Here is a 13,664-nt window from a genome sequence, read left to right on the forward strand (position 1 = left end):
AAATAAAAACAGCCTTCTGTACAGTCAGCCTCCTGCTCTTCTGGGTCGTGGTGTTTCAGCCCAATGCCGGGTTGGTGGCCCTCCTACGTAGTGAATTGTAACACGGCAGGTCTTTGTGATCTGTACCACGCCAAAGAACTTGGCAGGAAGAAGAGGCAGATTCTAAAGGAGGAAGCTGTTTGTCATCAGTGCAGGGGAGAAAGCAGAGAGTCTGTGACAGTTCAGGGAGTTGACTGAAGTGTGTTCGTTTGTTCCCTTAGGGGTGAGTATGTCAGCTCTGCTCCCGCAGAACACCCAGCCGCACTGGCCTGGGACCCCGGAGACAAATGGAGGGTCTCAGCCCTGCCCCACTGATCTGGCTGGCCCACTGGCTGTGCTGCCCTGGGTGGGGGAAACTGTGTGCTGTGGTTTGAGGGGGAAGGCTTGATTCTAAGCTCAGCTGGCAGGCGCTTTGCTCGGGTTCTAATGACCCCTCAGACCTCTCCTAGCACACTGCTTCCCTCTAGCTGCAATTCTGCAGCAGCTGTGCCCTCCATGAGTGTTAAACGTGCCCGCGCTTCCTTCTCCCTGCAGGTGCTGTCTCCAGGAGAGCTCCAGACAGGTCAGTCTCAAAGACTCCCCCTGCCCCCTTTGAGAGCCGTGACACTAACCCCCAGAACCACATGAACCCAAATATCCATGATGGAGGCCTTGGTGGTTAATAAGAGACTGAGCTGAGACCATCCTGACGCTCATCATGAACTGAGCTACCAACTTATGGGGCCCGCCTCAGATGAGTCCCTGAATCTCTTTGTCCGCTACTCAGTCTGACTGGGGAACGAAACGAGCAGAAGTGTCACCGATGTCCTGGCCCTTCTCCCACGGAGATCAGCGGCAACAGATGTGGGCCCAAAAGCCAGGTGCTGTCTGTGGACTGAGCTTTTCTGGGCAAATCCTCAGCATGGTCAGGAGCAGGATCTGGGTGTGAAGACATACACTCTGTGCAGCCTTCTGCAAGTCACGTCACTTTGGTGCCTCAGTTTCCCCACAAATACAATAGGGAGCATTATACTCGCCTCTCTCCCCAGGGTGGGGTGAATGAATTAGCATATACGCAGTTGATGATGAAAAGTGGTATAAGCACTAGAAATCACCAGCTCCAGATAACCATCCAAGAATGGAGAGATTCGACCCTTTGTCCTTTCCCTGTCTCTTTTCATGAGTTAAGAACACCGGCAGGGGAAGAGTCATCTCTGAATCTCCACTCAGGAGAGTTAGCAGGGATATTCACCCCTGCAGGGAGGGAACGGCCTCAAAGCCTGGGACCCAAACCAACTGGCAGGGGATTCCCCAGCCCCGCATAAGAGCAGGGCCCCCCTTTTGGAGCGTGGGCATCTGGATCAGTTTGTTTGATCATAACTCGCTGCAGTGTGCACATAGATGCTGCTGGCCACCTCTTGAGGTGTTTGACCCAGCATCTCGGGCTGCAGAGCCTGGCATCTGATGCACCGTGTGCCTCTCTCCCCCCTATCCGCAGTTTGCATGTTCATAGAGGAAAGCAGCCTAGGCCGACACCACTGGAGACTCAGCCTAGCCCCGCTGCTGCTGCGTGTAGCTGCCACGTTGAATTGGGTGCTGCAGGACCCAATGGCAAGGAGCGGGGAGTGGAGTTACATCACGGTCAAGGTAAGATCCACATCACTTGGGCGTTATAGTCTCCTCTGGATGCCTGTAACATGCTGTAACTCCCACTAGCACTAGAGGAAGAGAAGGGGTTAAAAACCCAAACATTCATTGGAGTTTGGTGTCCTCGCCCCGTAAAACAGCAGGACTTAGGGGTTGGAAGAAAACGTCCCCCTCATGTTGGGGGGAAGCACATTGTCGAACTGTTAAGAAAAAGATCTAGCAGGTGACAGAGGGTTGTGCTTTATCCTTTTACTTCTTCAGACTTGCCTGCAGCTTTTCCAGGCGATGCCAAAGGAAGTGTCGCCTCTGGTGTGGAGTGAAGCTGAGAACAGTGAAATCCTGCAGAGCATTTTGGGATCTCTGCTGCAAGTCATCATGGGGCAGGTGATTATAGTCCAGGCAGCTACCCAACCATGGCCCAGATGAGACAGCAGCCAAGCTGCTACAGAGATTCTGAGCCCACGTGAAGCCAGGCCAGCCTGGATCTGAGAGGAGAAATTGTCCCTGGATAGAGAAATAAGGATAATGCTTTACCTGTTCAAAGCGCTTTCCAAACGTTATCTAATTTCACCTCGCAGCACTCCTGCCAGGGAGGCAAATTTTATTAGCCCCACTTTACGGTTTCCTTGGGGAAACTGAGGCAGAACACATAACGCCAACATTTTCAAATACAGGCACCTACACAAAAGTTGCCTGTTACGCACAGGTGCTGAGTATCCACAGCTCCCATGGAGGTTAGTGGAGGGGGAACAATAACTGCACTAAAGTGAAGCCACGTTAGAATGCAGTGATATAGTGCCATGCTAGGTGACAGCTGCTGGTAATGGGTGTCTCCACCCTTTCCAGCTGGAGACGTACCCAGGCATACATCTGTACATGTGAAATACACGTTTCAGTGTATCCATGTACACTGCCGTGTAAGTGTGAATGCAGTGGAGTGGGGAGAGTTGTGATGAGAGGGATCCAGTCCACCCTATGGGCTGCAAAAGTGCAGCACATCCCCCGTGGCTTTGTAAGTGCCTTTTGTTTGCAGGGAGAGGGGAGGGCAGTAAGTGATGTTTAAATGGCTTTGTAAAGACAAGCTTTTTAAAAGGTGAGTTTCCTTTTCCCTGGTGACTTCAGACAGCTAACAAGGACGCCCGCCTGCTGGCCAGCACTGCCGTGAGCATGTTGGTGAACACTGCTGCAGAGCCAGAGAGAGGGGCCAGAGCTGTGCTGACTCTTTTCCAGCTAGTCGACCAAGGTGCGTGCTTGATCTTCAGCAATGATCCTTGTTAGCACTAGATCCTTGTTAGCACCAGATCCTTGTTAGCACCTTCCAAAGGTGGGGAGGTGACAGAGTCAGTGGCTGAATAGGAACTGATCACAATTTCCTAGAGGCCACTCTGCCTTCCCAGGTGAAGGAAGGGGAGGAAGTGTCCAGCAAAGCCTGGATATGGGGCTCTCGGACCATGGGCAAGGTGGCACAGTAGGTTACATGCACTGACCTTTTATTTCTGCAGATTGAGTCCCTCCCAGTCTGGAGCAGGCAGCGTACGCTGCGTTTGGCAGGCTCGGCCACATGGTTCAGCATGATTGGGAGAGTCTGCTCAGGGAAGGCCCTGTGTTGCATGGGTCATATTTCTGCGCTGTCTGCTCACACTGTGCCTGGCTCTGACCTGTGCTACAATTAATACTAATGGATATGAAGGACTAAAGTTAACCTGAGAAACAAAAGGCTGATTTGCGGTTTGAAAGTCAGTGTTTGGATACGTCTTTGCTCTGTCCTAATTTGGTGATTTTCCCTAGGACCAGGAGAGCTGAGATTTGGGGATCTGAAGGTGGAGACGTCTGTCCTGAGTTCAGATGGCTTAGCGAGACTGGTGCTTACTAGGGGTTTATTAACTTGCTGCAAGAAAGAGATCCTTAGCTGCCGGCTGGACAGCTTCGCACCCCAGGTAGGAGAGCTCTAAGTTAGAACGAGTGTTCTGTGCGGGGAATGCAGAGGACAAGCAGACTGGGCTTTGGACGAAGGGTTTAGAAAAGCCTTTCACCCGTTGCTGGGTGTTGGCTCAGCAAGTACTTAGGGTGGCTTTAGATACTGGGGAGCGGACAAGGGGTGCACGCTAGTTCATTGCTGAGCAAGCCAGTTCCATTCACTTGGATCGAGCTGCACCAGCAGCAAGTTTAGCCCTGAGAGTTGGCAAAGGCCTTACACTCCCACCAGGCGTTGTGTTGAGATGTAATTGTTGCCAGGAGGTCTTAGTTTCCCTGATCAGTATGGATAGATTTGTTTCCCAGGGAGAATCTTGGAAGTCAAGCTGTGCTGTGAGTAACCCCTTCATTAGCGGATATAGGCACAAACACACCATAGGGGTAATCAAGAGAAGAAGAATGCTAGAAGTCTGTTAGCACCATGACTGTTGCTATTGCTGGTTCACCTGCTATGGCCAGGGCCTTAGCTGGATGGAGGGGGAACGTTCTATGTAATTAGTCAATCCACTGCTGCATATCAGCTGTAAGAAGGCAAAAGTTCAGTGGCTCAAGAGCCAAAGAGTAAAACTGCATGTGAACAGATCGGTGTTTCTTGGTGTCATAGCAAAGAGCTTTGCAGGAGGAGTCCAAGAGAGAACTGAACCTGCCCAGCTAGGGGGCATGTGGGGAAACCTCCGTGGATTTCAGCAGAGACCGCCCTGGCTAAAGGCTGTCTGACTCAGCATATTTACATAGTGCCCATTGCTGAAGCAGCTTGGCCTAGCCCTGGTGACGGAAGCTTCCTCACTTGAGACCCCCACAGCTCCCCAGCTGCCGTGGAGGAGCAGGGGGACCCTCGCAGTGCTCCACCACCCCCTAGCTGCCCAGCCCCTTCCCATTTTAGCATGGATATTTTTAGTAAAAGTCAAGGACAGGTCACGGGCTTCCATGAATTTTTCTTTATTACCCGTGACCTGTCCGTGACTTTTACTAAAAATATCCGTGACAAAGTCTTAGCCTTAATTATGACCTAGTAGGGCCTCTTTGAATTTCTGTTGGTGTCTAGGAATCTCTTCTATCAATCCACAAGAAAAGCCCAACACCACGAATACAGTGGTAGCTCAGCTGACGGCTGTTGCTTAACACTGATGTATGCCCTGCAGGCTTGTCTCTTGCTGGACGTGCTGTTTCCAGCTGTCTGGGCTGTGAGCGAAGAGCAGAAGGATTATCATTACTACCGTTTCCAAGGTAATAAAGATCTGCCCCCCTACTCCGATTATACATCAAGAGGGTTTTAAAGGTTTGCCACCCACTGCAGCAGGAACCTCCAAATCCCCATAGACATACCATATGGGAAGGGGAATTTCTAAGAGTGACTCAGCTGCTTGAGGATATCTAGGGCACCTTGAAATTAAAGCCTAGTTAAATCCAGCCTGGGCCCCTCAGTACCATCTTACTGTAATGCACACACTTGCCTTAATCTTGCCTCGAGCCCCTGCTGCGGAAGGTACATTCACAGAGAAATCTCAGGGGAAATGGTGTTCAGAGAGGCAGGCATTTTCCCACTAGCTGGTTGCCCACTAAGCTGTGGGAGCTTTTGCTGTTTTGCTGGCTGGAAGAGCTCTGTATTAGTCTGTTCTGTGCTTTCAGTTTTCTCCCTCTGGCTGCAACGTGTCCTGGAGTGTCTGCCTGAGATCCGGAAAGTCAAGGAGAGCCGCATGCTGGCTGAGAACTCTGAACTGCTCCACAAGCTGAGCCAGTTCATCTGGAACAATGCAGAAAGCCCGGTAACGCACCCAGCCTTGGGGGGAACGTAGCTCCTACAGGTCACACCCTCTTCCAAGGCAGCCAGAAAATATCCAGAAATCTTCCCTTCTTCCCAGTCTTTCACGTGAAGAAAAGTGCACAGTGCAGCCTGGCCAGGTTTTAGTCTGTCCCTAGCTCATTTCACATGCACTGGGAGCAGAATACACTGCATAGTAACGTAGGCAGTGTTGCTAAGATACGACTGACCTTGCTTTATAGGGCTGGGCGCATTGGCATTGCCATTTCCTCCTTGCTGATGCGACATTCGGTCAGCGCTGCCACTTTGCGAGGAAAGCCCAGTTTTCTCGCAGCTTGGAGGAGCCAGACGCCAACAGCTGTGCTCCCACTGAGCAGTCCTGTACTCAGCAAGCCGTCTCATCAGTTTCATAAAGACAGCTTTCCATTGGCAAATGCCGTTAAGAAGCCCTAGCGGGGACATCGTGGGGCCTTTTACCAAGCCCCATCAGGCTGCTGTGTTGGGTCCCCTGCCCCCATTGCTGGGGGCAAAAACGGGACAACTTAATGTTGGTTATCATTTGCCACAGGACAGGCAATCCCTAGCGACAGATAAAGGAGGGTGGAGGATGTCATAAAGCCCCTCCAGCAATATCCGGCAATGAGACATGATGGAGAATCTCTTCTTAGTTTGCCTTTCTTTTCCGTCGTTCAGGTGGAAGGGGCGTCGGAGTTCATACGTAGCTCCTTTCAACATCTCCTAGAGATCTACCGCCTGGAGTGCCATCACTTCGAGGACCTGGAGAGGCCCCTCTATGAACAGTTCCTGCAGAGAATTATCACAATGCCCTGGCAGGTCAAAGCCAGATATTTCCCCCTGTGTGCCATTCTCCCCTACGTGGGCACAGAGAAAGTAAGGAAGCCTGGTGGGGGCACACAGTATCCAAGACACGTAACGTGTGGGTGGGATGAGCAAGTGCTGCCCACAGTGAGACAGGTATTGCATGTGCCAGGCACAGCTAAGGAAGGAACAGAGGATGTGATGCAGATGCCAACACATCCCACGAAGGGCTAGATGAAAACCAAACACACCAGAACTTGTACTGGCCTGCAAGCCCTCAGTCACTGCTTTGAGAAAGGAGGGGCACATTGGTACACGCTATGGGTTGAGGATCTGCACAGAGAACTTGTGTTTGGATAACTTGGGTCTCCCTGCGGCCTCCATCAAAAATCAGAATGAGATTGATAGTGCGTGCGCCTTGTGCCAGAGGGGATGGGATGCAGATCGCTCTGCCATGGGTCATAGGCCCTGTCCTGCTAACAGCTAATAGAGAATCTCTTCTGGTTCAAGTGGTAGCAGCCTGTGTTTTTGTTACTTCCCCTGTGGGACCTTTGTATATCCAGCTCTCTTATGCATTGACAGAAGAGAAGTGGTTGGATCTCTGCCTAACTGTGGCCCCCATAGTCCCCAAGATCCACCACAAGGAGGTGCTCAATGGCATGAGGCACTTCCCCTCCTACCGATCACCATGCCTTTCTGGATGCCAAGACACGTCAATGCAGAGTTCACAGCAGCATTTTCCTGCCCCATTGTGGTCTCCCTAGAGACGGAGACAGAATATTTTGCTACGATTGTCTTTGGGTTACTGGGGGTCTTCTGTTTTGACCCCAGTACTGCTGTTAGGGTGTTCCTAGTCTCTCTGACCTGGTAACTGAGAGCCCCAGGTTAGCTCTTTAGCTGTTGCACAGAGGATAGCCAGCTCACGAAAGAGGACAGAAACAATACATCAAATGCAATAGGTAGCTTGGGAAAATTGGGGCTGGAACATGTAGCTTTTTACCACCAGGTCACTGATTTGAATGCAGCCTTAGTCAAAAGCACTGATCACTGTGGTATCTCAGCATTGCTTAGTGCCACCAGTGATCAGAAAGTACCACCTGTGTTGGGATCCACCCCTCCTTGGTGGGGGAAGGCTGCTCTTCCTCCACTGTCATAATATAGCCTTTGTTTTAGCTTCTAATAAGATGAGCAAGGCTTGTTTCCTTGGTGTGGTAGGAGAGTTCAGGGGCTGCCTGAAGCAAACAAGGACCGTAAAGTTATTTGGGGTTTTCTAGGTTCTGGATACTTACAAGGATCTTCCCCAGCACCTTCTCAACTGCCTTTCCACTAACCACCTGTGCCCAGCTGCATCAGACGTGTATAAAACCATTTTGCAACAGCAGCGCAAGCAGTGGATTGAGGGAGAGGAACCTGCCACAGAGGAGGAGCTGGCTCAGAAGTGGGCACTACACTGGCTGCCCACCCTGGCCAGTGCTTTGACCTCTCCCATCTCCTTCCTTCAGAGCAACGCTTCCAACTACCTTCTTGTCTGGACTTTGCGGCTCTTCCCCGCCTCTTACGCTTTGCTTGCTGAGAGCTGCAGTGGTGGGGACTCTGCCCACCTTCGGGCGTGGGTCGCCTTGCTGAACGGCCGCAAGATCATCACCGGGGCCTTGCCCCTGGATGGGGAGACTTTGGAAAGGCTATGCTGCTGCTTGCACTCCAGGGAGGACAATATTCGCCTAGCAGCACTGGGTCTCCTGTGTTGCAGCCCCAGGACCAACCAGGCCTTGTCAGAGGTGGAGGTCCGTCTACTGAAGAAGTTCCTGCCACTGAACCTGAACTGTGACTCGTCGTCTTTCCGGCAGCTGCTTCAGGCTGCAGTGAGGAAGGCTCTGGTCAGGCTGAGGGACAGCGCGCTCTCTCAGCTGCGCAGCAAGATGCAGAGCAAAGCTACCGAGCGCTCCGCCGGCGCGGATCCAGAAGGAGCACTTGCACAAGCAGTAGGTGAGTGATCCACTCCTGACACCTCACTCCAAGCTTTTGGTCCTCATAGGCTCCCATCGCTGCTTAACTTTTCATCTCTTCTCACCTCAGCGGCCTCCAGGATTAAGTGTTTCACACACAAAGCCATCACCTAGCTCTACCCTTTTGTGGCCCACTTGAGCTGGGATGCGCATAGGGAGCCCTGGTGGATCGTGCAACTGGGCCTGGACAGTGGGGGTGGGGCAACTTGGACCATAAATGGAAGTTTTATTCTGTCTTCTGGCACCAGGCCTTGTGATTCCACAGCTATCTGGCAGGACTGCTCTCTTCCGAGCTCCAGTCCTGCTACCGCCGAGCCAGCCAGCGGGCGTGTAACTCAGCGAAACCAACTCTTGTGACTTGATCATGAATTTCACAATCTTGGGTGTTTTTTTTAAAGCCTCAGCTCCTGGAGTCATGTGACTGAGACTCTAATCTTTTATTTATTTTTTCTAGCATGCCTGGTTGTGAAGAAAAGCTAGGAAATGTGACCCCCTAAAGGCTCAGAAAGCAGATGGCAAATAAATTGATTGGGGGGGTGGGATTATAATCATTTTGTTAGTCTCATAAGTTTGGGGAGCTTGACACCTGACGTTAGAACGTTTGAGGTTGGCAGTACAGGTAATGAGGCTGGGCCAACATCAGTGGGTCAAGCATTTGGGTTCAGTTGGAATAAACACTCTGAAATTTGGGTGCTTCTCCACATTTCAAGAGTCTGGAGAACTGGAAAGCTTACAGAGGAGAAACAGTGACTTGAGAAACCTGGGTTTTATTCCTGGTTCTGCCATAGGCCTGATGAGCAAGTCACTTCATCGCTCTGTGCCTCTATTTCCCCATCTGTAAAAATGGGGAGAACAATACTGACCTTCCAGTGTAAAGCAATTCGAGAAGTGTTGTGCAAGAGAGAGGTGTTGATCGTATTGCAACAGCCTGGAGTGATAGGACGTTTTGGCATTCCTGGCCCAAAACCAAACTGTGTCTGAGCATGTCCAGAAATAAAGTTCCTTTCTACAAGTGGTCTAGGCTGGGGGATACTTTCTCTGAACATAGCAAAACAGTGTGTGAACAAATGTGAAACTCGTGAGTGGGTTTTCTGTTACCCAGGCTGAGCAAAGAGTCACCATTAAGAGCGAAAAGTAGATTTTCAAGTAAAAAAAATCCCCCATGGAGTTAAACGGAAGCAGATGAACTGGCTAACGTGTATGTCAGTGCGTTCTGTGGGACAGAAATCAAAGCCACCAGCTGTGTGTGTCAGGGCTGGCACAGCTGACAGCTGGGGCTTGGGCTTTTGGAGGAGAAGGAGCCAACTCCTAGTCCCCCTGTTGTCATGAAGTGCCAATTGACCATTAGACGCTGGGAAGACCCTCGGTAGCCATGCACTATCCCACGGTATAGTCAATCTAGTGTGACGAGCTGGTGTACCCTCATACTCCAGAGAGCTCACCCCGCCCTCCCTCTGTGCACTGCTCACAAGTAACCCAGAGGTGCTTTTTTCACCCCCATACAGATTTTGTGGAGTGGCTGCTGCAGTTAAGCATTTCCTTTCTGACCCCAGGGTCAAATTACCAGAGGAAGAAGACTGCCCTGCTGCTCCTGGCAGCGGTGCTGGAGACCTGCACCGACACCTGGAGCCCCGCCAGGAAGAAGGGGCAGCCTCCACGTGGGTAACAGCAGGCCACCCCTGAACAGAATGAGCTCTGAGTAGATTCCTCAACCTGTCTGCTTCTGACCCCCTTCAGTAGCCATCAGCAGGGTGTCCACATTTAAATGCCCTCACGGAATGGCCTCTCCATGTGATTTTGGGGGCGTGTGTATCAAATCCAGAAAAATATCCTGTAGCCTTTTACAAACAACCTCCATCTACATGCTTTGGCCCTCAACTCTGGGGGCTGCTGCTGAGCAGCTGGGAGTCTACGTCCCTGGAGGGGTTGGGGTGGGAAGAAAAAAAAATAATCAAGAGCCTCTGACGTTTTATGAGGAATGTTAGGTCAATGCAGAGTCCCCATCTATGATTAGGGCCCTACCAAATTCAGTCTATTTTGGTCAGTTTCACGGTCATAGGATTTTTTAAATCAAGAGTTCCATGATTTCAGCTATTTAAATCTGAAATTTCACAGTGCTGTAATTGTTGGGGTCCTGACCCAAAAAGGAGGTTGGGGGTGGGTCACAAAGTTATTGTAGGGGCGGTTGTGGTACTACCCTTACTTCTGCACCGCAGATGGCAGAGGCGTTGCCTTCAGAGATGAGCAGCTGGAGAGCGGCGGCTGCTGGCCAGGAGCCCAGCCCTGAAGGCAGAGCCGCTGCCAGCAGCAGCACAGAAGGAAGGATGGCCTGGGAGGGGATTGCCACACTTACTTCTAGGCTGCTGCCTGCAGGGCTGGGCCCTTAGTCAGCATCTGCCGCCGCTCTCCAGCCACCCAACTCTTAAGGCAGCAGTGCAGAAGTAAGGGTGGCAATACCATACCATGCCATCCGTACTCTCTGCTGCTGCTGGTGGGGCTCTGCCTTCAGCGCTGGGTGCCTGGCCAACAGCTGCTGCTCTCTGGCTGCCCAGCTCTGAAGGCAGCAGTGCAGAAGTAAGGGTGGCAATACCACAACCTCCCTAAAATAATCTTGCAACACTCCTGCAACTCCCTTTAGGGTCAGGACCCCCAGTTTGAGAAACACTGGTTTCCCCCGTGAAATCTGTAGAGTACAGGATAAAAGCACACAAAAGACCAGATTTCGTGGTCTGTGACGCTTTTTTCATGGCTGTGAATTTGGTAGGGCCCTACCTACGATAAGCTCCCATGTGTGTGAGATGGCACAAGGCTCAGTGGAGTCAAATCTTTACCCACCCAAGTGTTCATTGGATAGAAACTAGTTCGCAGCCCCCAGCCCAGTTAACGCTAACTTGTACTTTCAGCACTGACAGTGCATTGTTGCAGCGATACGCTGTGTAGCAGAAGCTGTGTTGGGTACTCTGCTCTCCCTCATTCCCTCGCACAGAGGAGCCCTTGGGGTTGGGGACACAGGTTCTGCTGCAGCTGCATGACTCTGTACAGGATAAAAATCCCTTCTTTCCCAGCACTGGCAGCAGAGAATAAACCAGAGTCGTTATGAACGAGCAGGACCCATTTTCCCTGCTGCTTGCCACCACCCTTTCGATTGAGTTCAGCCCTGACGACACTTACTGCCTACATCTCACCGTCCTGCCTTTCTGTCACCACAGAGAACATGGAAGCATTGTTGAGCTGGGCCAGGCAGAAGGGCTGCTGGGACTTTTTCTCGAGAAGCAACTTGTTGGCACTTCTGAGCTGCTTGCAGGACAGCACAAATGAGGTGAGCAGCCCTCTGTCCCCAACACTGCCACAGCTCTGTGTTGTAGACAGCTGGAATTGGTAACAAGCTGCTTGGCTTGAGCAGCAGGAGTGGCCTGTTTCACTGAACGGAAGCAGGGGACCCTATCAAGATTGGGCAGGGACAGCACTGGGGACGCTGTCCCCCTCAGTAAAGAGGCAGATCTGGCTGCCAGCGTTTCCTTGCGCGTGCTGCTGCTGGTAGCCTGTGTACTTGTGCTTTGTTGGAACCTCAGTAGCCTCCTGCTACCACGGCAGTACAGAAGAACAAAGTAACGACGGCTGCCCCTTTTGCTTCCAGAATTACAGGCCTGAATGGATTCTATTGGCTCTGGATTCCTGCTCCCCACAGCCTCTCTGCTTCCTCACCTGTGTCCTGACATAACCTTCCCCTCTCTCCACCCCTCTCCTCTCTTGGCAGGTCCGAGAGCTGGCATCAGAGCTGCTCATCCGCTACTTCCCACCGGCTTTCCCAGAACCCATTGCTGTGGCTCTGTTTGAGCGTGCCCAGGAGGCTGTGAGCAGCCCCAGAGTGCAGGAGGCAGAAGCAGGAGCGGTGTTGATGAAAACCATCCTCCAGAAGTATTGACTGGCTTGTCGCTCTTGTTTACTCTAGAAAGGACTTAGACAGGGGCCATGTGGGAAGGAGACCAGGAGACCTGGTAGTGTACACATAATCCTGTCTGTCCACACACACGGTTCACCATGACTTGCTTAGCTGACTCCCAGTTCCAACCAGTTTGATATCACTTACGTAGCACTCAAATGTGTTTCCAGTTACTCTGATCTCAGACTCGGACAGGGCACCAACATCCACCCGCTTGTTTAATCCTCTGCCTCTGTGATCCCAGAGGACAGATCCTCATGCCAGATATTGTCTGAAGTGTCTTTTCCCACCTGAAATAGAACTACTTGATTTTTCTTTTTCAGCACACCCGCCCTGCCCCTGGCCAAATAGATTTCTCCTGCTTCCTAGGGAACAATACTGACATCTGCCTTAGCATTAAGGATGTAGCATCAAAAAAAAAAAAAGTAGCTATGAAGCAAGAATATTAATATTTCTTACTATTCAGAGGGGTCACTTATAATTCACCTCAGCAGGACTGCAGGCCAGACAGCAGCAGCCCGTGATCTGAAGTAACCTTACAAAGGTTGAAGGCGATGGTGCGTTACAGTGTTAGAACACAAGGCCTCCAGCCCTCGGCAGTGAGGATTGTCACTGTGCCGATTAGGCGAGGGCTCCCTCTGAGGTTTGTCAGTGGTGTTAGCATCTGCCTCCTCCTCCTCCAGGTCAGACGGCAGCACCTTGGAGAGACTATTCCCAGAGGGAAAAGCAGCGGCAACTCTGCAGCACCGAGGCCTGTGCTTTGCTCAGTATCTTCTCCGCATGTTGCAAGCTCACTACGCCATGGCTTGTCAAGACCTGCTGCAGGCAGCGAGCACTAACCCAATGCATGGTGCGTCCCCGGGCATCATGAGGAGGGAGACATCAGAGCTCCCATGCCCCTTCTCTCCCCTGCAGTCCTGTCACACTGCAGCTGTGTGTCATGTGATGGATCTGGTCTATGATTCAGCAAATCATGTAGCAAGTAACTGGCTTGAGCACAGCACAACTAACTCCACTCCCAGATACGAAGAGATTCCCTGTGGCCTTGGGCAAGTTGCTTCACCTCTCTGCCCATGTCCCCATCTGGGTTTGGGGTAGCCCTAGCTATGTCACATAGGCCGTGTGATGATTGGTGAGCGTTTTGAGAAGTACGTTGAAGATTAAACATGCTGTGTATTTATGGGCTGGGACAAAGGGGTCAAGCTTGCTGTGGAATGGAGAGCTGAGGTGTTGGCCACTTGTCTGTGGCACTTTTTCCAGCTGCTCTGGCTAAATTTCCAAGCAGCTATTGACTTTTTCCTGGCCTCAGATCCCCCTCAGCACAGTATTTTTTTCCTTTCTTGTCCCAAACGTCAGCCCCATTTCCACACGCTATTAAACAGCTCCTGTCGGAGTTATGTATCTTATCTATCTGGAACGCCACGTCTCTGGGAAGGGAGCTTGACTTTATACCTGGCCCTCTATTGGTACTGTGCGGATATCATCTAGGGACGGC

The 13,664-nt window shown here is 51.5% G+C and overlaps 1 protein-coding gene across 3 annotated transcripts in view; it reads left to right on the top strand.

Annotated features, from left to right (window-relative positions):
* LOC127034762 (thyroid adenoma-associated protein homolog) overlaps positions 1–13,664 on the top strand; it is a 39,124-nt gene that overhangs the window by 5,600 nt on the left and 19,860 nt on the right. For 2 of the 3 annotated variants that reach the window (XM_050923979.1, XM_050923981.1), the window contains exons 4-16: positions 574–601; positions 1,517–1,665; positions 1,927–2,049; positions 2,788–2,908; positions 3,454–3,602; positions 4,782–4,866; positions 5,269–5,405; positions 6,095–6,292; positions 7,495–8,206; positions 9,732–9,884; positions 11,436–11,545; positions 11,984–12,144; positions 12,853–13,019. In XM_050923979.1, coding sequence (XP_050779936.1) covers positions 574–601; positions 1,517–1,665; positions 1,927–2,049; positions 2,788–2,908; positions 3,454–3,602; positions 4,782–4,866; positions 5,269–5,405; positions 6,095–6,292; positions 7,495–8,206; positions 9,732–9,884; positions 11,436–11,545; positions 11,984–12,144; positions 12,853–13,019 — 2,293 coding nt within the window. The other variant, XM_050923980.1, reaches the window with a different exon arrangement.

The sequence above is a fragment of the Gopherus flavomarginatus genome, chromosome 15 (genome assembly GCF_025201925.1).
Source record: "Gopherus flavomarginatus isolate rGopFla2 chromosome 15, rGopFla2.mat.asm, whole genome shotgun sequence".
NCBI lineage: Eukaryota > Metazoa > Chordata > Testudines > Testudinidae > Gopherus > Gopherus flavomarginatus.